This window comes from Cynocephalus volans, chromosome 14 (assembly GCF_027409185.1).
Source record: "Cynocephalus volans isolate mCynVol1 chromosome 14, mCynVol1.pri, whole genome shotgun sequence".
NCBI lineage: Eukaryota > Metazoa > Chordata > Mammalia > Dermoptera > Cynocephalidae > Cynocephalus > Cynocephalus volans.
This window is the reverse complement of record NC_084473.1, coordinates 76,439,938-76,464,254: the sequence shown is the minus strand read 5'-3', so window position 1 is coordinate 76,464,254 and position 24,317 is coordinate 76,439,938. Positions and strand designations below refer to the sequence as shown.

The 24,317-nt window shown below is 36.8% G+C and overlaps 1 protein-coding gene across 5 annotated transcripts in view; it reads right to left on the bottom strand.

Moving 5' to 3' along the window:
• Positions 1-24,317, bottom strand: part of CTNNA2 (catenin alpha 2) — a 952,135-nt gene that overhangs the window by 720,460 nt on the left and 207,358 nt on the right. For all 5 annotated transcript variants that reach the window (XM_063078019.1, XM_063078018.1, XM_063078020.1 and 2 more), the window contains exons 4-5: positions 22,391-22,510; positions 18,618-18,884 (exon numbers count right to left, since the gene is read on the bottom strand). In XM_063078019.1, the coding sequence (XP_062934089.1) occupies positions 18,618-18,884; positions 22,391-22,510 (387 nt within the window). The remainder of the gene's footprint in view (positions 1-18,617; positions 18,885-22,390; positions 22,511-24,317) is intronic.

The window sequence follows — 24,317 nt, the reverse complement described above, 5'->3', positions numbered from 1 at the left end:
TTTTCCCTAACAAACCATTCTTAAAAGCCTGCTTAATCATACTACCCCGCCAGCCCAAAACCTTCCTCGGCTTCCCCATGGCCCATGGTAGGTTATCACCCATGATCTGACAACTTACAGCAGCTGGAATCTTACCTGGCAGTTTCCCAATTCCATTTCTATCATATTCCTTTTGTGAGATATGGCAAAATTCATAAAGGAACAAAGCAATGGGTTGCATTTTTTTTTTTTTTTTAATCCAGCCCTCAGAATTGGGATATCATTTTCAAAAAACATAGTCCAAAGAAATGTAATCTCACTTCCATTCACCACATGTTTAAGATCCCCAGCCTTCAAGATTCTCAGCAATCTCACAACAATCTCTGCCTCTCAAACTTTATCTCCCCAGGCGTTCCTCATGAGCCCCTGGTTCTAGCCTAAGTGCTGACTGCATCACCCCTCCCCAGTATGATTCCTGTGTCACTGTATCATTACTCCTTCTCTACTGCATATTTTAGTCCCTTCCTGACGCTTCTCTGAAGCACATGCTGATCCTACTTAGGGAAAACCATCTTCAATGCCCTCGTGTACAAGGCTCTCTCCCTTAACTCCTATTACTGAGCTCCTTGTCACTTATCCAAATTTCCCATGTGACTCTTGCCCAACATTACCATTCATTATTAGCAGTGTACGTGTGTGTGCGTGTGTGTGTAACAGGGATCACCAGTTAGGGTGCTTTCCTTCTATCTTGGTATCTTCTGCACCTAGCTGAGTGCTTCACACATAAGTAGCTGATAAATCCTAAATCATCTAATCAGCAAATATTTATGAACAAGGATATCCTTCTTCTAACTGTCATCAAAAGGGTTCTGGAGCACAACAGGATACCATGGTGAACCGAGTATTTAGAGATAAATACATGTGGGTAGCCCTTCAGTTACATACGTACATTTTGGTCTACACTGGTATTTGACATGGACCAGTGAACTTGAGATTCAGAACTACTGGGCTGAGGACATATATCATGAGTTCTGCTTTCAGTGTGAGGGAGACTAGCTGTAGCAGCCAACTCCTCTGGTTGATGAATCCCCACAAATGTATAAAATATTTGACCCTGATTTATCTAAAAAGGGATCCATTTTAAATTTCCATACATTGTAATCTAAACCAATAGTCATTTTGGATAGTGTGTGTTATGTGTTGAGGGGAATGTCATTGCAAGCAGCAATGTCACAGAAACAAAACTTCATGAAAATGTGAAAGTCTCATCTGAAGATTTGATTAAACCATGGTCAGAAAACAATGGCCTGTGGGCCAAATTACACCTGCTGCCTGTTTTTGTATAGGCTACAAGCTAAGGATGATTTTAATGTTTTCAAGAGGTGAAAAAATCATGGGCCTACTGATATGTTACATTTCTGTCTAAAATCTTCTCCCTCATTAAATCCATAAATAGAAGTTAAGCATCTGAGGGAGAAAAAAAGGTCACAAACCAAATAATTCTCCAATTAAATAATTAGTTACTGGATTATCAGTGGTTGAAAAAAATTTAACTTTAATACTAGGAGAAACAAACTTCTTATCCCAGAAATTAGTTATACTCTGTTTGTGGTTTAGAATGTTAAATTATCCAGTTAAAATGGAAAGTCAATTTATATTTCTCAGAAGCAATTGTGACTTAATTGCTATTATCAACCTAATAAATTACAAGGCGATTTCCACAAACTGGTTATACACTCAAATTTCATGTCTGATGAAAGAATAATTATATCAATATTCTGAAAATATGAAAAGGAAATTAGTTCATTGGCCACCAGGGAAATGAATACACCTTGAGTATAAACTCATCTATCTTTTCCTGTCTATTTTTAAGCAGGCAAATTAAGATGGGAAAGAAACAGTTTGTGTCTCACAGGAATAATGTGCAATATGTTAATTGCTTTTCAAGAAACATAGCATGGCTTGAAAAACATTCTTTTAGCTTAATGAGGATGTCATGTTCTCTTTTGAACTCTGAATGTAGATTCATATCTGTTAATGATAATTTAAATCATATAGATTCTTTGTGTAGCACTGGAAAACAGAAGCCCCAAAAAGGTTAACCCAATCAAGAAGATATGGATGCCCATTGGGACATAAAAGAATGTTCATGAAGACATGGAATGTCTATTGTGGAGGAGTTTATTTGGCATACGGCAACAGTCCAGAAGGCTGAAAAGAAATCAGGATGGATAAACTAGAGAGCTACTAAGATCAAACAGTTAAAATATTCAGTTAAGTATCCATTCAACATACATTTATGTCTATATGCTAGCAGTGCAGATAAAAGCATGAATTAGGCCTGATCTCTGTCTTCTTGATACTCACATTTGGAGAAACAAACTTGAAAGAGAAGAATGTTTCACATTAACATGCATAAAGTACAATGGTAACATAGAAAAAATAGTGGTTTAGTAACTGAAATTAAGGGAGGCTACAAAAAATAAGCTACTTCTGTAAGTATAAATGTGACCTTGCTAAGCAGGAAAAAAAGGAAGGAAGTTAAGGCAGAGAAACTGCCATGAAGGGCAACATGTGAATGAAACAGCAACTGTTCATCTAAAGAATGACAGTTATGGCAGAACATGGATAAAAGGTATGGAAAAGAAGGATATGAGATGGGAGAGATAGGCAGGGACCTACTGAAACAATTTGATACCATGCCAAAAATTTTAAAGTTTACCCCGAAGACAGAATTTTACTGGAAATAGTTTCTGTTTTGCATTTTGGAAAGGCTAGATCTGCCGAGATGATGGACTGCAGAGGGAAGAAGTTGGTGGGGATGGGGGCAGGGCAAAAGTTAGGAAGTTATTCTGATGATCCAGGCAGTGGTCATGAAATGAAGATGGGAGGACCAAGTCAAGAGTTGTAAAGGGAACTGGATTCATAGGATCTCAAGACTAACTGGAGAGAAAAGGAGATAAAACTCATTTTTCTAGATTAACTGGCTATATTGCAAAAGGTAGTTCATTTAGCTAAAGCAAGAAATACAAGAAGAAGAAAGGCTAAGCTTGACAGAAGAAAAATACTTGATTTAAAATGAGAGAACTTTTCATATACTTGAAAATCATCCGAATGAAGGTATCACATACACAGCTGGCATACCTCTCTGGAGCTCGGGAGAAAGGCTGGAAATAGAGAAACACATGGGGTACACACAATCCTGATAAATGAGGCCCTTTAGTGAGAGTTAAATGAGGTAAAGGACAGAATTCTAAGAAAAATCCATATTTAGGTGGCAGGAAAGAGTGGTGAGTCAAAAGATGGAAATGTAATGGTCATAGAGGCAGGAGGAAAATAAAGTAAGAGAGTTGCTTATGAAAGTCCAGGGGAATGGGTCCTTGAAGGAAGAAGTGGCGTAAGAAAAGAGATGACTTAGCATGACAATAATTACCTGGGAAGTCACATAAGAGGCAGCTTTCTAAGGCAGATGGCTTCATGATTTTTATTTTTCTTCAAAATCCAAATAAAAGGGTATATTGATTTAAAACTAAGGGCTGAAGTACATGGTAAGGGCAAATATCCATTATTTTATTATAATCACTATTATTATTGCCAACAATTTTCCACTATCAATCCCTTTTCTTGCTCCCTAAATGTAAATGTTTTGACAGTAAATCCACTGATTTAACTGACTCATTTCACCTCATCTGTTGTCCAAGAGACAATGTTACTCATTCTTTCTTTCATGCAATGTTTATTGAGAGCCTACTATGTGCCAGGAACCAAAGGTAAAACTGCTACAAAATGATTTTTTTTTTTTAAAAAAGGGACACATTTTGAAAGTATATGAATTAAAACACGGGAAACACATAGGCATCTGCTACTTTTCAGTGTTCATAAAAATTCCATGTGGAAAGTCATCCATCAAGGGTTGCGTGAAAGACAGGAGAAATCTTGTTACTTTTGAGCAGTCTGCCATCTAAGAAAGTGCACCTTTGTTAGCTTTCTTGCTGAAACAAATGCTATTTACCTAAGTTTGTTGTGCTAATTGTTAGGATTATCCTTGGGCTATGTTCTTCCAGGCTCTATGATTTTGTCTATATTGCTATGTTCTTTATGCCACTGAGAATTCCTCCTTGCTCTACCCTCCACCCTCTTCAACACCCCACTCAAGAAGTACTGGCCTACTCGGCCCACCACTCACCTCCGCTCTGCACATGGCAGCCTGTGTAAGGCCTATGTGACTTGGCAGCAGGTCCAAACTGTATAAGTTTAAACTAATAACAGCGTGTGTGGTTTTGAGAGAGCTGTTTATTTCCTAGAGTATTCTACTCCAGCCTGGCAGCAGTTAACTGAGAATATCAGCCTTTCCTTACTATAACGTACAAGGATGTGCAAAACTTAATTAAGTCAGGCATAGAGATGGGAAGTGGCTAAGCAATTACAAAGGATCCCTTTACGTTTCCTCTAGCCCATTCCTGCACACAGGCACCCCCTCTGAGCTCTGATTTTAAATTAATCATTCCTTACATGGGAATGTAAATATTGGTCACTAAGGGATGACAATTTCATAATACATAGCAATTACTCTCAGATAAAATTAAATCTATATACAACTGGTATTTGTGCAATTTGAAATGTATAATGATAAACAAAAAGCATAATGGACTTGAGATGACAAACAACAAACTGCAGAATTAGGATGCTGACATTAGCAAAAGGAATAGATGCAATATCAAAATTACTTGCCATGGTTTAGAAAACAATTTGTTTGAAGGTTTTGAACCAAAGACTGATTCACATGGTTTATAATTTACTTCCTAGTATATAGTATGCACCAATAATGAGTCTGTTATTTTCTTTTGCAAGTGTCTGCCAGTCTGTCCACAATACATTACTTACGTTTGATTGTAAAAATCTAAAATTGGAGAGTCACTTTTGAGGGACTGGTCAATATTAACTAAATTTATACTATAAACTGTAAAAAGTTTTGAAACTTAATATCTTTAACTTTTAACTGAGGAGGAAACAAAGGCAGTCCCTCTTGAAAATCCTCACAAAAACCAATGGTCTCTGTTCCCAGGCCTGTAAAAACAAGTTGACCTAGTCATGGTGAGTGGGGACTCTGGGAACGAGTTTAAACTCTACTGTCTAAGCACAGCAGAAGAGAGGCGTGGATGCCTCTGATTTTTAGAAAGATAACTTTAGTGGCAATGTAAGAAAATGGGCCAAAGGAGGATGGAAGGGTGGAAAAGAAACCACTTAACAGGCTTTTGTAATGATGAGACATGGCAATCTGGCAGTATCAACTATTCTCCAATATTTATTAACTATCATATGTGAACACTGACCAGAGGAGACTGTGATGGAATTTTCTATTTGAGGATTTGCTAGCATATCACTGAATAAGACAAATCTATGGCCATAATAAAACATGGTAAAGACTAATCCAGGACAGGTAATGTGCTTTGGTAAATTACTCTGGAAATTTCAGTATGAGAAGAAAATTAGAGCTCTTAACAATTAGAAGAAGAAAATCTCCCCCAATGATTTCTTCTTGATAATGTCCTGCAAAGGCAAGAGGTCCACCTGCTGGGGATGATGGAGTGGGAACTTCAGATTTAAGGAAGTGAAGGTGACACCAGATGACCTCAAACATCTTTCTCAAATTGGAAGTTTTATGGGCCTTTGAGGGGGGAAAAAAGAAAAAAAAAGCAGTGTCTTACTATAAAATTGGCTTCGGAAATGAATGGATTATGCAGATCTCTGTGTCTCTCTTTGTTTATGTTAATGTGTACCTGTTCTCTCTCTCTCTCTCTTTCTGGAAAAAAAAAAAAAGAAAGAAAAGTGTTATGTTTACACTGATTTAACTGGAAATTAGATTACATTTTAAATGTTTCTTAGAGGTTTATAAAAAAACTTAAAGGAAAACATTCAATATTATATCATGATCCACCAGGAACAAACTTAACTCTATTTTGTGTTTTTTAATACCAAAGTTGAGAATAGGTGGGCATGGATTAGTGAAACCTAAGTTAGTGCTCACTTTATTTAACTACCTAATTGCAAGGATACAATTTTTCATGGTCATTATTGTTTAAAATCAGTATTTGAGAGATTTAGTTGTACACAGAGCCTTCTATTAAAGTAATAATTGTTTAGGTAAAAGTTTACAGGAGCTCTGGTGTCAAACCTTTTATAAATCTGTAATTTTTAATGGAAAAAATCAAGGGAAGATTCTCTTCTGCTTGTGTATACATGCGTGCCTTTGTAAAATAAAGTTGATTTTGCCCATGGAAAAATACTTGTGTGTGTGTGTGTGTATGAGAGAGTGCACAATAACAGAAATGAATAAATGACAGAGCAAATGGGGTAAAATATTAGTTATAGGTGAATCTGCATAAAGAACATATGGATGTTCTTTATACTATTTGTGTATTTGCAACATATCTGTAAACAGTTTTATTTTTTCCAAATAATATATTTGTTTTTAATTAAGAAATATTACTGAAAGTTTGGAAAATAATAACACTAAAAAAAAGCAAAAACTCATAGTCACCACCAACCCCCCCCCCCCCAAAAAAAACTATTTTAAGATATGTATACATATATTTCAGGTTGTTTGCTATCTTCACTACAAATTTGTTTCTTCATATCTACTTACTGAAGGAGGAGTAATGTCTTAGGTGCTAGAATGTTTATTAAGTCTGCCTTTCCCTACTGTCACTTTAGGTTTATTTTCCTGCTCTAGATTTTGAAAGCGATTCTGGTGTGCAGACTTGAGAGAATGTGGAAATATAAACAGCATGTTCCACTGGTCAAAGGGCTGCCACACTCCGGGGGTTGGTGGCAGATCAAGTATGTTATCTTTCCTTCTCTAGGATATCTTTTTCTCCTTCAGATCTCTACAAATGTCATCTTTCTTCATGTCTGTGACAGGCCTGTGTAAAAAAAAAAAAAAAATGTCTTGTGGAAAACTTATACTGGGTTGGTGATGTTTCTCAGCTTAAGTTCTGTGCCACACACAACTGTGTTGGGAAAACGTGGGGTTTGAAAATCTTTGTATCATTCATTCTGATTAATTAGTGCAAACATTTTCCATAGTGATATAGTTTTTAGTACATCACCTGAGAAGACTGAAACATGTATTTGTTTTTAGGTAAAGAAGATTCCAAACTTCTATGCAAATCTGGTCAGTTTTGCTAGGCACGAGAAGTATCTTAGGGATTCCTGCGGTTCAAACTTCCTAACTATGAATTTGTCTGGACTCTCAGGTAATATGCGTGGGCATCTCCTGGAAGAAATGAAACTGTAAAATATAAAGATCTGAGCTATTTATTTTGATATAGAAAAACTTCCATGTACGTTGTGGTCTGAATGTGCCCTTCCCCCTCACCGAAATTCATATGTCGGGGCCGAGCCCGTGGCGCACTCGGTAGCGTGCTGCGCTGGCAGCGCGGCGACGCTCCCACCGCGGGTTCGGATCCTATATAGGAATGGCCGGTGCACTCACTGGCTGAGTGCCGGTCACGAAAAAGACAAAAAAAAAAAAAAAAAAAGAAATTCATATGTCGGAATCTAATACCTATGTGATTATATTAAGAGGTGAGGCCTTTGGGAAGTGATTGCTTAGGTCATGAGGGCTCCACCCTCATGAATAGGATTAGTGCCCTTATAAAAGAGGCTTCAGTGATCTGCCTTGCCACTTCCACCATGTGAGAACACAGCAAGAAGGCTCTATCTGTGAATAGAGAACAAGCCCTCAACAGACACCAGATTCACTGGTGCCTTGATCTTGTATTCCCCAGCCTCTAGCTCTGTGAGCAATAGATTTCTGTTGTTTATACACTACCCAATCTCAGGTATTTTGTTATAACATCTCAAATTAACTTAGACAACATATTATATGTAATATGCAATTGCGAAAGCTTATCTTAACTTTTTAAACAGATGCCAAAACTGAGAGAAGAAAAGAGAAAATAATACCAAGATGATAACCAGTGTACCCTTCAGTGTTCAGAATATGCTTAAGAAGTGTGCTTAAGGTTACATATAATAACAGCAATACATTTTCAAACATACTGATGCACAAAAAATATTTTTCTGGTCCTTTCAGAGAATCTACTAAAGTTGACACCTGGAAGACAAGCAGTGTCAGCTCTGGAGTTCCTTCATAGGACAGCTTTGGGAGAGAGAATCTGGATGGAAGTGAGACAGGACCTGTCTTGAAACTGTACTTGGATAGCAAGCCCATTTTTACTTAGATTTAATGATTGTTGGGGGCATCTTTAGGGAGTTGATAGAGATTATGCTGGGATAACACCATTCTTTGGTGATGGCACTGAAACTGAAAGACTTGTATTCTTATCTTGTCTCTGAGAATAATTATTTGTGTGACCTTGAACAAAGTGTTCAATGTCTCTGGAAAATGCTTTCTACATTTACAAATCAGGTTATGTGGACTAGATAGTAGCATATTAGTGTTAGTGATCTATGTTTCTCTGAATCATCCAGATATTAGAAATTCCATCTGACTTACATGTGTATGTTCTAGTCTAGTAAATATAGATCCATTCTCAATCAAGAACACAAGAAAGGCCAGCTCCACTTCCCAACCAAGCAGGTTTAATCCTGGAAGTTTTCCAGAGGATATTAGTGAGCATCAATCACATGTAGGATATAACACTTTTCCACACTGTTTCCTTTTTCCTTATCATTTGTGTTAGACTCTGAAAACAAGTGTCACATCTTGCTAATGAACTGTGGTAGAAAGGTATCAATTAGGTATTACATGTTAAAATAAAAGATGAATTCCTTTACACCGTGGTTCCTGGACCAGCAGGAATGCTGACCTACATCATCATTTCCTCCTTTATCCCTATCCCTTTCTGCCAGTCACTCTTCCTTCCAGGTGTAGTCTAAGCAATTTCCAGAAACCACCAAACCAGAAGAAATCTGATATTTAATGTGAAGCCGAAGGTGGCTTTTACTGCATCAGAAGCTGCTGATAAAATGAGAATCCCCAAAGAGGCCCAATGGAGAAACGGACATTCATGGTGTTCGTGCTGGACTTGTGAGTCCTTATATTAAGAATCATCCTTGCACCAAGTGGTAATTTAATCCCTGCTTGGAATTTTCACTTGTGACATATAACTGCTTACCTTTCCAGATTGCTTTATGCTTTAACCAGACCTTGGATGCTGTTGGAATTAGGATACAAACATGATCAAGGGAAGAAATTGGCATTATTTTATCAAAGCCACTATCAGGTAACATTAGTAACTTTTCAGTCAGGAAATGTTTCTTATGGGTTTTCTAGGGAATAGCTTCAACACTGAATTTTTATGGAACAGGTCTGGCTGAAACCTCTATTGAGAGGGATGGGGAAAAAAAACAAAAAACTAGCATTTATGAGTGCCTACCATGATCAGGCACCTATGAATGTTCATTCCATAAAATTATTGTAATCTTGATGAGTCAACATGATTACCCCATTTTATAGATAAAGAAACAGAGGTGTAAAGGGAAGAGTTATATGGTAAGATTCAAACATGAGCTTGTTATGTTTGCCCCACACTATGCTGTCCCATTGCCCACTAGTATGAGCAGTGCAACGGGGATAACCAGTGCTAGACTCAGGTTCTCAGTTATTCTGGGTGCCTGCCAATCATACATGCATCTGTGGGTAACCATTTATCTACAGCCTTAGCTCAAAAAATTTATGCAATCAGAAAAAAAACAGGGTATCAGAGAGCATTCCAGAAAATGAAGAATGGGACTCAATAGGCTGTAGTTAAGTTTCCATAATGTGTTGCTGCCAAAGAAGTTCAGGAAGTATGTTAAGGAGTTTGAAGAGAAATCCAAATGAGGTTTTTTTAGAGAAAGGAGCAAGAAGTGTGTGTGTGTGTGTGTGTGTGTGTGTGTGTGTGTGTGTGTGTGTGTGTGTGTGTGTGTGTGTGTGTGTGTGTGTGTGTCTGTTTCACCAATGAATCAAACTAGATCTTAGAGCATTAAGTATGTATGTAGCACATACTCAGAACCATACCACAAGAAGCACAAGCAAAAGAGAAGGTATAATCCTGGAGGGTTAAGTAAAATCAGCGCTAATAACACAAGGAAACTACAAAAAAAAAAAAAAAAAAAGAGAGAGACTACACATTTAAAATAAGAACGAGGAATTAAACATTTTAAATAAAACACGTTTCCCCAGAAAACAGTTCATTTAATAAAAGAACTCATTTGGTAACCAAATTTTAAAGTATAACTAATAAGACACCATCAAAATTATACTTGTTATCTCATGTTTAGGCAATTTTGATTATAATAATCAATTACATCAGTATTCATTGTTACATCTAGTGCTAATTATTTGAAATAAAGGTGAACTCAGACCTAAAGAATCTGTCAATATTCTCCAAAGAAAATTAATCACTCTGGGAAAAATATAGATTTTTACATTTTCCTGTGTTAGAAATAAAACAAGATTCAAAACATAATTTTGATTGAACATTGATACGGAGGCAAAAAAGGATTTAAACTGCAATTATAAAAAAATCTTTCAAATTTCATATTTGCTCAATGATTTTTGTAGCTCCTTATTTAGTGATTGAAATGTAGAAGAGAAAATTAAATTGTCTTGGGATATTTCATTGGAGTAATTATATAAATAATGACAGAAAGGTAAATAATTTTATCAGAAAACACTCTCAGGTTTCTCAAACCTTAGAAAGCTAAAGCTGTTTATATGCAAGATGGGAGGTGTCAATAGTCCAGAATGATATTTCTGGACAGTAAATGATACTGGATAAATGGATCCAGGAAAGGGAAGTGGTGTGGCTGAGGAATCAGGGGAGACTGTATTGTTCCAGATGCTGCCTGACCTGGCCCCATAGCCACCCAGTAGAAACACCCTCAGGCCCCACCCTCCCACCTTGTGCTTTTCCTATAAACTCATCTGCATATACATCCACCTTTACCACCATCCTGGGGCTAGAAACACTTCCAGAAAGGATTAACAGGACTTGCTTTCCTTAACATGAGTATACAAAAGGTTGCCGTAAGCAGACTAAACATTTTCTGAAGACCAACTGCACATTGTCCGTATTTGTGTCCCTTGGGTTTGGGCCCATAGTACACACTTGAATTGTGCTGTATGTTTACAGGTATTCAGGACCCCACTGTAGTGTTTCTTCATGTTCTGTTTGGCCACCAGATGTCAGTGTATGATAAAGAATGCTACAACACCACAGCTTGTTTCTAGCCAGAAAAGATTAAAAGGTAATTTTGATGTGTTTAATTTGCAGAGTAAAAAAGAACAGATTTAGAAGGCACTCCACTGGAAGAAGGCATGGTCAACAGTGGAGAATTGCTGGGCCCTGTTAACCCCCAGTTATTGATACAAAGCTCTACCAGATAGGAAAGTGTGTCTCCACTTTTTTAAAAAGTGTGTCTAAAAGTTTGTTTTTTAAAAGAAGCTAAGTAAAATGAGCTCTAAGCACATAGTAGGAGCTCAATTAAACATTAATAGCTTTACCTAATTAGAAAAAGCCTAGATGTAGAATTTGGTTTAAGAATATTCAAAATATATAATATTTGCATAAATGCTTAGGCATTTAATAATCACACCGGTGGGTATGTAAGTGAATTAAGAGCCACTAAAAACATCAATGCAAGAAAGTTATATCAGGCAAAAAATAAAATTTTCCACAAAAAAATTGAAAATTCTCAAGATTTCCTGATTAGAATTATTAAAATGTTTGGTCTTATCAATTAACTAAAGCTTACTCTGTAATACACTATTTTAGTATATCAAAATAGAAAGTACAATCGTCAAAGCCTGTTGATTCTCCCTTCTCAATATGTTTTGAATCCATCCATTTCTTCCCATTCCTATTCCAACAATGTACTTCAGGCAAGCATAATTCCTCACCCTACTCAGTCTCCCTACCCTGCAGCTTTGCTTCTTTCAAGTCCATTCTCCACCCTGAAGCCACAGGGGTCTTTACAGACTCAAATCTGACCAAGTCATTCCCCTGCTTAGATCAGCAGCAACTTTCCAGTGCCTCCAGGATGAAGCCCAGCCCCTTGTAGGCCTACAGAGCTTTTCAGGGTCCTCCTCCTGTTCACCGACTTAGCCTGCTTTCTCCCCATCCCTGTGCTCCAGAAACTGAATACTTTATGTACTTTCTACTCACCAGGCCCGTGCATTCATTGATGTTCTTTCTGCCTGCCAAACACCCATTCAGACTTCATGTTAATTCCTACTTATCCTTTAGAGGCGGCTCATGCACCACCTCCTCCAGGAATTCTTCCTTGATTTCACCCTGCCCAGTCCCACTTTTCCACTCCCCCCATACACAACAGTTATATACGTGTAAAGTGCATACCACAGCATGTATGCATTGCAGTAACTACAGCTATTTTCTAAGCATTTTCTTCTGTGCTCCAGCACTCCTGTGTTCTTAAATCTCATTTGGCATTTTGTACACTCTCAACGAATGATCTTAGTGATCCTGTGGCTGAACCTTTTTCTAAGAGATATAAAATCCAAGGCCTAGAGATGTTTTCTCAGTAGTCTATGGTCACGTGCTTTATTATTTGCAGAGCTTGGAGTAGTAGCTGGACTCCTGAATCCAAGTACTGTATTCTACCCAGTGTCTCGGGCTACTCCTAATGGCCATTCAGTAGGAACCACTTCATAGATTCATAGCAGAGGCAATTATTAAGAAGCATTAATAGAAGTATTAAGGAAAAACAAACATAAAAATAACATTACATATGTTAGGCATTCAAAAAGAATTGGCATGAACTCAGGTAGGCAGAAAATTCCTGAGTTTGCCTGCTCAATCATATTAGTGCCTAAACTAGGAATCTAAGAAGACTTTCCTGTAGTTAATGGTTCTAGATTTGCTTACTGGCTTTCATTCTTATGCATCAGTCCTCCATCTTGCTAATTTCTTTAAAACACTTCAGCTACATCTTGCATTTCCTTCATCAGTGTGTTTGTAGTATTTTAACAGGTCTCTTTCCTCTCTACGCTCATTATGATGTAATGTAAGATATAAGAAATTTATAATCTTCACAACCTAATATGGGGATTCCCAGATGTCTGTAGTCATAATGACTTTATAAAATGTCAAAGGAGATGAGGCCTGGGGTAAGCATCCTTAGTAAACAAGGAGGTTGGTTACCACAGCAAAAGGAAGGGTTGGAACTGAGAAGGGACTGAACAAGATGACTAGTGAAAATTTGCTCTTCCTAGGAGGCATTCATCCTTCCCTGATGTTGTAGAGACCATGAGTCAATAATGCCTCTTAAGAATACCTGAGCCAGCCAGAACTCTGGTTCATAGCTCCTTCAGGACCAGAACTTCCACAGGAGCATCTATGTGGTCCTAGTAACAATAAGAAGAAACAATCATCTCACTACTCAAAAAACGTAAGAGTAATATTCGGAATAGGGGAACAACAGAAAAACCCTAACTTCTTCAGACTCCTTCATTGTAGGTCTCTGAGGTCATATATTTGGACCTCTTACGTAACATAAATATGTAGCATTCTAGTTTTCTACTGAAACTGTATTCCAACCCTAAATCTCCACACCCTAGTCTCGGATTGTGAATACTCTCAGGGGTCCAGAAGTCTTTTCTCCGTGTCCTTGAAATGGGCTGGGGCCCTGCTGTGAAAGGTCTGCTGCCACCTGAACTCCTGCTACTAAACCGCATTATTTGGACTGGCTCTCTCCGTGAAAACCTCGTTCTTTGGACTGCAGCTGCACTGAGTATAACCTTTGGGCAGTGACCACTCGAGCAAGGTGCTGTTCCTCAGGGGACAGTTTTCTCATTCTCACAGCTAGTCTCCGTTCCCAATAGATTTGAGCCATAGATTCTTTTTTGTCCCCACTGGTCTGCTATGCAGATGTCCCATCATTGCTTATGCTCACATTTCAACATTTCCATCCACTGAATACCAGCTCAGTAAGAGAATTACAATTCAATGAAGAACAGGAAAATAAAACTCATGTTTAAAGAGGAGAAGGAAAAAAAAAATCTAAGAAGGGTATGAAAAATTAGGTGGAAATAGTAAGGGTGGCTTATGTAGAGTTGGTATGTCAGGGTGACATTTCAGCTCAATGTGGTTGAAAACAGATTACCTTATTTCTCAAGTTCAGATATTTAAATCTCACAAGTGATGTCAGTAATAATACAAAGAAAGAGGAGGCATGGTCAGTATAATAAAGTCCCCCATCCCAAAGTCAAAGCATTTGAAAACTAAAAAATAAAAGTACACACATTTCGTGAGTGAGGGGACTCCAGAGACCCTCAGGCAGAGTGTCAAAGGGAAGTGGGCAGGGACACAGGTTAGACATCAGGGCCAGTGGAAGCCAAGAAATGGAAAAAAGACAAGAATCTACTTCTTAGCTGTCAGGAAAAGAAAAGAGAATGAAAATATGAGAATATAGTAAATATAACAACCTAATGCTTTATTTTTATTTTATTCGGTTGTAAAATAGGAACATTTTTTCTGTAAGCTGAGGGGATGGAAAAAGCGGAAAAGGAGAAACTGAATGTGCAAGAACAAGAAAATTACTAATCAGACAAATTCCTAGGGCCAGTGAGAGATGAAGGAAGAAAGGTCAGAAATAGAAGCTTAAAGTTACAGGAATGTGAGATAATGCTTACTGTCTTATTTAAAAGATCACTACTTTAAAAAGAGAAATAGCTAAAAATTATAAAGATAGTTTCACAAATGCTGTCAATTTTGATTTTTAAGGCTACAGCTTATAAAGATAGGGTCATAAATGGTGTCAGTTTCAATTTTTCAAAGTATCTTCATCTATAAAAGAGGCTTCTAAAACCAAAATATAGTATACTCTCTTTTCTTTAATAAAATAACGTAAATTCTGTAGAAGTAGCTTTTAATATTCCTCTCTCCCACTCTTAAAAGTTTTCTGGCAGTCAAAATTGTCATTATAATATGATTTATTTTTGATAAGTCATTACATTTTTCTTAAATCTTTCCAGTATTCCTTAGTAGAGTTTCACTAGATAAAATTAATCACCTCGAGCTGCCATATTTCAAAAAGAGGCTGATTTTTCCATTGATTAGCAATCATTTCACTTTTTACTGTTGTATCATCACAGACTCCCTCGACAAATGAAGTTGTTAAAATACTGAGATTTTTCCCTCATTCTTTTGCTTTATAAATCACTTTATTAACTATTCATGTAAGCAGGATAATAGTGCCAGAAAATAGGTCATGAAGCATTGAGCCACAATAACTACCCAGAAAGAAATCTATCCTGTAATTTTAGACAAATGAATATAGAAATACTAATTCGTACCTTGTTTTAATCAACTATAAAATGTGAAGTCACTTCTGCATTCAATCTCCCATAAAATTTGGTTTGATGTACTCATGACTATTAATATGAAGTGTTTCATATTCAATTTCAGGGCATGCTAGCTATGCTGACTACGAAAATATATTTTGTATTTCTGTGGTGACTTTTTCTTCAACATCTCAAAGACATTTTAGCTATTTAAATTTTCATTACATTGGAAAACCTTTAAACTAAATATCAGTAAGGGATATTGCCAGAAAACTAAATCATAGGAAGTTTGAGTGAGTTTTTCACCCAATACAATATCTATTTAATATCTGAGAATAGCACTTAGGACTCAAGAAAGATACTTGTGAATTCTAAATCAATTTCAAGTTAGCATGTCTGGGAAATAAAAAATACCAAAGTATTCATCATACAACTGTAGGACAGAAATTTATAATTCTGTCACAAAGTAAAAAGAACTGCTATATTATTTTTAATGACAGAATTTCAAATATCCTTTAGGACTGTCTAGGTTTGCTGATGTCAGAAATAATAAAAAGATCTACAATAGGTTAATTACTTTATAGTTTGTAAATTCAATACTATTTTACTAGCATTACTACTTTTGAGAAAGTATTGAAATTAAATTGCATCCGGTAAATGACAATTGTTAGGGAAACATCCCAAACGGAATTACTGTCTCTGAATTGCAACTCAGAGAGCTACATATGTTGATTTTTGATAACCCCTGAAAAATAAAATTTTAAACATTATGTAACACTTTGTGCAAATGATGTAGCTTGAGAGCCAGTACACATTTAATAATAAAATACTACTTGGTTAATATACTTAGCTAACATAACATATAAATTACTTCATTAATACATAATACACTTAGTTAATATTATAAAAGTAATAAAATTAGTTAATGCATAATAATATATAAAATTAATAAAATATAATTAATAACTGTATTAAGTAATTACTCAGTTAATAGACGGTGTTTCATAAAAAACGCCTTTGGTAGTTACATTCATGTGTTCTGTTAATATTCTAAAGCCTTATTTGTGCAACGTGAGAAGATATCACTCTAGTAAAAGAAAACCACTGAAAGTTCAATATGTTGACATACTTTGCTAACAGATCTTCTCCACATTGTCTCAAGTTTGGTTTTATTCACCCAAAGCCTTTTGTAATACTAGAGTGATGCTTCAATTGTCAAACTTGCCATTTTAATGAAAACGGACTGGAAACAAGGAGAAAATGGGAAGCTGGAGTCATCACACTCTTGAACAGAAGGTGGCAGCAGCTGAAGGGTCTGCTCTCATTCAGAGGACTTCTCAGTAACATGCAGTTGTTCCACTCTAACCATCTTCTCACTTTGGTTTTATTGTTTTCCAATAAATTATTATGAAAGAAATTATGACTATACTAATGCAATCATGTCAAAATATGACTAAGTAATCTATCCATTCTTAACTAATTTTTAAGTGCACCATTTTATAAAATAATTTTGTATTTGAGATTGCAATTTTTTATTTGCTAGTCACTTTTTGTTCTAATGCACACATTTAAAATTAATGTAGCATTATAATGTTTTAATCTCTGAGTGTATGATCTGCTCACTTTTTCTTAAAATATGGACTTATCTATTCTTTATTCCAGGAAAAGAAAAACCCTTTATCGTCACTCTGTCAAGTTCTAAAAGAATCTCCTTAGAATTTTCATTAGGATTGACCGAACATGATAAAAATTGATAAGGTCAACAGTTTTCCTGCTCAGGATCACGATATCATTTTCCAAAGAGTAAAACTTGCCTCTCAGTAAAATAATATAATTTTATTTCTTAGGTCCTTCACACCTACACTAGATTTATTTCTAGCATATGTAAGGAAATTAAATTAAATTTAGTAATGAAATAAAGCTAACATAATTTTTATTATTCATTTTGTGAATAGTATCTCTTTTATTTCATTATTCTATTTTATTTTGCATTATGGAAATCTTGTGAGTTTTCATGTTTATTTTATACAAAACATTATTTTGAACTCTATTTTTCATGGATTTTCAGGTGTCTGCTGAAATTGTGTGGATACAATGACATATTACTAAGTCCCAATTTCTGTGATAAGTGCTTTAAATTTATTACTATATTTAATCCTTAACAAAACCCTTAGGAAATAGTATATTGGTCAGAGTTCTATTATAAAATACATATTAAAATATATCAAATAAAATTTTCTATTATAAAATATATATTATTTTAACTAACTGAAAATATTAGGGAAAGAGGAGAGAACCCTGTGAAAACAGCAAAAAACTGTCTGAATATAAAATGTTAACAATTATTCCTCAATTATATCACCCGTCTCCGTGCCTGAACAATCATTGTTTTGCTCCTAATCCTCTTTTTTAGCAGCCATCTAGTCATTTCCTGCCAAACATTCATGTCAACATACCCAAAAGCAAGCTCATTGGTCTTTCGTCACAGTCATTAAGTAACCTATTTTCTCTTCTATGAATTCCCGTAACATTGTGTTTTATCACTTTAATGGAGCTTAGTACGTTCTTACTACCCTAATCTCCCCTGCAGGAAAATGTAACCCTTGAAAGCAGATATTGATATTTAGAAACCTTTGGAGCTCTCACAACACATGTGGGCTCTCACTGATCACAGGATAAACAAATTGCAACTTCTCACATATGAGGACATATCCTGACCCAAGAAAGGGGAGGGCTGTCATTGTGGGGCGCTGATGACACGCGACCCTCTCACTCACTTTGATGCTTCAGGGGACAGTGAGCTCCCTTCCTACTGCTTTCCTCAGTGGGAACACACTTCCAGAAATGGCAGGTGCAAAATGTAGGTTTTTCATGGGACTAGCACAAGTACTCCCAGAATGGCCATTCCCAGGAAGACCAGGATCGTATGTAGGATCAGAGGGCAACAGCATTTGTTTGTCACTGATTTAAAATGAAGAAATTAAGGGCAGTTCTTTACTTAGGCACAACATAGAGGCAATCAACATCTAGGCTGTCCCTTTAAAAATAAAAATGACTGTCAAAATGATAAGTCCCTACAATAGCCTGTGGGTATCCCATCTACCCGGAAGGGAGAAGACCCTCTTAAACACAGTTTCTTTAAAGACAAGTAAACTAGGCTTTGCCAATATTTCAGATTTCTAATGACAGAAACACCTTATGTAGTCTGTTCTATCAAACACCTCTGAGAAGGAAATCAAGGTACACTATCGTGGTGGCCCTGCATCCCCAGTATATTTTTTTCAGTGCAGACATACACCCCTGTGTGTGAACCCTCCATGCTTACGTCAAACTCATTCAGAGCCGCAGCCAGCTCGCCGATGCCCGTGTGGCCTTTGGCTTCATCAGTGGGCGAGGTAGCTTGAGCAGCATTAGAGATGCCAGCAATGGCCTCCTGGACTTGCTTAAACACATAATCCCGATTGGCTCGAGTGGCGGCAACATCTGGGTGGCGGAGAAATGCTTGGGAGGCCGTGTATAGCATTGTAGCGTTCTTCTTCAGAGCCCCTCGGGCAGCTGCCATCTCATCCCGACAGTGGGGGTCCTTCAGCTCCTGTGTGCCCAAAACATGACACCTGTCACATGCATGATGTTTGCATGGAAGTATTTGGAATCATAGACTCTTAGAAACACATTGAATTTTAGCAACCATCTACTCTCTCTAGCTGCCAGGACTTCGCATACCCTGTTCCTTCTATGTGAGATGGCTGAGCCTTCCTCCTTCCCCCAACTATGTCACCTGACAGAGCTCCACTTGCCTGGCATGTCCTAGAAAGGACTCTTCCCTCAACTCTCTAAGCTATGACCCCTTCTATATGTTCCCAAAAGACCCTGTTCCTCTCTCATCATTAACACTTGTCATACTTTATCATATGGACTTATTTAAGCATATGTTTCCCTCCTATGCTGTATCTCTAACGACGGCAGGGAGCCTGTCTATCTTCCTCAGTGGTTTGTTAGCCATTAGCACAGTGTCTGGCTCATAAGCAGCATTCTATAATTATTGCTAAAAGAATGCAAAAAACCGGGCCACCAGCAAGGTAAGTGGATTGCCTGGATCACAGTTAGTTATCAGCAGGTGAAAACCTGAACTTCAGTCTTCCAAGGCCCTGCTGGCCACTGTATTCATGTATTCCCATGTTTGTAGTTGTAATAATTACAAATATGGGAAACCAAACTTCTGGTTTTTGCTTAGTGCATCAATGCTATTGCACTAACATTTTCAAAATAGGGTTCTTATTTTTTTTTTAACTGTTTCTAATTGCAGCTTAATCATTGAGATTAGAGAATAGAAAATAATAGGGCAAAGATGATTTGTTTTCCTAGTTTTGGATGCCAATATAATACCACTGAGGAGTCTCTTTATTTTCAGCTTTAAAGAATATTGTTAAGAAAATGTTTATTTTTGGAAATGTTATTGTTAAGAAAATGTTCCCATCATTTTTGGAAACATAAAAGGCAGTGCTGCTCTCTGACAGCCATTTATTTAGATTGCTAGCTGACTATTTCTGGAAGAATATTCTTCCAGCTTTAAAATATCCATAAAGGGTATTTGAACCACTGGTGTTCTCTTCCTACTTGCTCATTTGGTGCATGATAGAGGGATGACCTGGCATCAATGAATTACATCTTCTCATTTGTGGCTCAATTATATAGCACATTATATTTGATATCTAGGATTTCAAGACAAATTGATAATAAATAATAATGAATTAAACCATCTATTCTCCTTTGCTTAAGTACTAAGAGATTTATGCCAGCCAACACAATTTCTAAATTAAGGTTTATTTAATTTGAGCCCTAGAGATGAAAACAGGTATATAGATAACAAACCACCTGAGTGTATTTTCTATGCTAGGCAATGATCTAAGCACAGTGAAAGTTTCTCCTGAGTAGTCAGCAAGGGCCTTATTAACATCCAGAACACCTAGTCGATACATTTACTTATTTATATATTTATATATACACACACACACACACACACACACACACACACACATATATTTATATATATATATATATGAAAATGAGAAGTGGGGGGTGGAGGAATTCTGTACATAATAATATTTGAGGAAGCATTCTTTAATCAAAAAAGAACTGGAAACAATCTAAATGTTGAATTATAAAGAACTGGTTAAGTAAACTCCTGAAACATTCATTCAATGGACTACTTATGTGGCTATTAAAAGTAGTTTCCAAAAAGTTTCAACATGTATAATATTTATACAATAAATGAAAAAGCGTAACAGAATATGTATATCTGTATACATAGTATGATTATACATATGTTAAAATGTGAAGATAAATAAGTAAAGAGCAATATACCAAAATATCAGCACCATTTTTTTTGTGGATGGTAGGGTGTTATGTGGACTGTTTTCCTTCTTTCTATTATATTTTTTTTTCCTAAATTTTCTCGTAAGACTCTGAACTAGCAATTAATTAAAAACAAAGTATTAATAAAAATAAATAAAAATAAACCATATTTATGGGCATTCTCATATGAATTCTCATATATTCTAGTGGCTTTTAATACCAACTATATGCTGATGACCTGTGTTTCCAGGTGATACCTCTCTTCTATCTGACATATCAATGTGGATATCCTACAAGCATCTCAAAATCAACATATCTAAATATGAAATTTTGATTTTTAACTCCAACAGGCTTCTTTGCAGTCTTCTTCACCTCAGTGAATTCATGACCATCTACCCATTTGCTCAAACCAGAAGCTTAGCAGTGACTTGGTTGCTGTTGGTCTCTAACCTGACACAGTGAATTCAATAGCAGCTCCTGAATGCTCTGTTTTCAAAAAGCACTTTGATCTCTATACTTCCCTTTACCTCCACTGCTATGGCCCTAAGGGAGACTCACCAACTCTCCCCTAGACTACAACAGCCCCCTCCCAGGTGGTCTCTTCCCTTCCACTTTACTCTCTTCTTTGTAACATAACAGAATAACATTAAAATGTAAATCTGAGACGTTACTACCAAACTTACAGCAATTCAAGTACTATCCACTCACAATAAAGCTCAAACACTGCAAGATTCTGAATATCCTGGCCCACATCTTTCTTTTCAACCTCTTCCTTGGTTCGCTGAAATCAAGGGTCACTGTCTTTCTTTCAGTTGTCTGAACAAGCCAAATAGTTTCTAGGTCTCACACCTGCGCTTCAGAGTAACTTTGCTCCTACCTATATAACATTTTGGGCTACCACACAAGATTGCACTTAAATAAGGAAATCTGCTGATAAGAAACGTATTTAAACATCATCACAGAAACTAAAATCACTTTAATGTGCCTGTCACACAAAGGACTAGATCTTGGTCAAGTCTGTAATCCCAGCATCACTTCAGCTGCACACAGTGAACACTCAACAATGTTTGTTGAATGGAATTTGCCTGTCAATCATAAAGAAACTTACAGAAAGTCATAAGGAATTGCCCCAAATGTTGAAGAATTCTGGGAATTGTGAAGAGGATGGGTAAAAAGAATTGTAACAGATACTACCACATGTGGAGATGTTTTTTCTCCCAAAACACTCTTTCAAGAACATACTCTTTGGGAACAAAGTTCTTATAGCACCCAATGATCAGGGACAGCTGGCTAAAACTCAGGGTGCTGTCTCCAGACAAAGGGGAGGCAGGGGAGATCCCAGATCATATGCCTGCATCAGAGTGACTCACATTTACCTGTGCTCTCCCTCCCCTCCCCACTTCCCAAGTGGCCACAGCACCACACGACAGTTTCATTTCTTTTATTTGACCTCGGAGATGTTCCTACAATGGACAGAAGTTTAGAGTGTGGTGGGGCTAGAGAAGCAGTTTCCACAGTGAAGCAGTGGTCTGCAACCTATTTATAGGCAGGGGCCAGAGAGTACCCCTGGGGCCCACCATGGTGTCTCAACTGTGCCAAGCAGGAAGCAGTCTTTGTGGTAACAGGTTCCTAGGGCATTTGATAGCAAGGAGAGGCAGTTGATTCATTGTTCAGACCTGCAAAGCTACAAGGTTATTTAAACTCGCCCATATTCTCTCCTCTCATTTCCAAAATCTTTCCCACCTGTTGTCTTCTTGCTGCTACATAGTTAAGTTTCACCATCTCTTTTCCAAACTCTTTAAAGCGGTTGGCAAGGTCTTGCTCATTTGTAGCATTTTTGACAGCTTCCAGGGCCTCCTCCACCTGAAATGGTAAAAAACAATATAGTCATAGAGGATAGTACTAAATATTATTAAACATGTTAGAAAAGGTAATTTGTAAAAAATAATAATAATGTGTTAACATTTAAATACTAATAGGAAAGTATCCCTAACAATGATTTATAGTCAGATTAAATATTTGTTTAAGATTTACAGAATATTTTGCATATAAAAGACAGTAATTGCCGAACTCTTAGACCATACAAAAATCTTATATTTATTGCATTTTATCGAGGTATGATCTTGATAGGAATATTGATTTCTAAAGTAGAAATGCTAAGGAAAATATACTTAAGAAAAAAGAACTTTAAAACAAATTCTAGAAATCTTCAGAGGAAGAAGTGGTTCACAAACAAAAATTGGAGAAACTCCTGGGCTGCTGAAAATTTGGGACAGCTTGACTCCGCAACCAATCTTGGCAACACCTCTAAACCTGGGACTGAAGGGATTGCAATTTTAAACTGAGTTTACACCCTGTCATCCAATGGAAAGAGTAAATATCGAGCCTCTGGAAGAAAGTGAATTTGAAGTTTTGTTGCCACTTGAAGGTGGCATCTGCTGGAGTGAAATGGGGTGGACAGAATGACAGCAAACATGCCACCCTAATGATGCATTCTGCTTCCAAATTACTACAAACTGCATCATTGAACTTTTCAGAGTGGCACAGAACTGAAATTATGAATTTCACCAAAAGTCCTTTATAAATGATTAAAGTCTCCTTTCTTCACAAATGACATTAACTTTAATGTGATGTGAAAATTTCCACATCTGGTAACTTTTTAAGGTTATAATACATGTGGACTCAGTTAAAACTAAAATTAAGATGGTGTGGTAAAGTAATCCACTGTGTCATTGTCACTCAAGTACCATCTTTGTAGAAATAATTTTATCAGTGGAAATAGCCAAGAACACAGTCCTGAGTGATAAGGTACAAGACGGATGTATTTCTGCAAGATCAAATACTCCTACACATGAAGGGAGTCTTGTGGAGAGGCCCCCCGACTAGTACAGGCTCCTCAGAGAGGCAGAGGAAAAGGAGAGAAGGCAGCTCAGAAAGTCATAAGAAATGCAGGGAATATATAGGCAGAATTCAGATCGCTCTCGTTTAGGGCAAATCAAAGGATAATACACAGACAGTTCATTGTTTGCCAATTTGGGAATACAAATGGCTACTAAAATGCCTGGAAAGAGCCATAGATTAACTCAGTTCTGAACTGTACAAATACACCTTTGTTTAAGCTTGACACAGTCACGAAGGTGACTAATACACAACTTCCTTATCGTTTCACTGAGTGAAGGAAGAAGATAGCATATATAAACCAGAGCTAATGGATGATATCATTAAGGCTTTTATCCCATAGACATGATAGTACCATCTAGTTGCCAAATAGACTAACTCATTTTGGTAAGAAAAGAGTTGTAGCAAGCAAGGGAAGTTAATTGGAATAATTGGGGAAAAGGTCAATCTAGACTCCACCTAAGCTTCCGATCTAATCTATGGAAATTCTGCATCCTTTTTTCCCTCTTAAGTATAAAAATATAGATGTAACTCCTGAATGATAGTTTCCAATTCCTATCCTAATAGGCTCTAATGATGCTCTAGGAAAAGAAGGAAGTACAGGTGAAAAGAGACTATTGTGTGTTAGGAAGTTTTTCAGACATTCAAGCCAAATTACATTTTATGGTATGGAATGGCCCATTTAAAGCATTTTCATGGTTTAATGAGACTGTCCTCCCTCAAATCTTTAAAACAACACATCAGTGATGTCTTACTTTCTAATAGATTCATA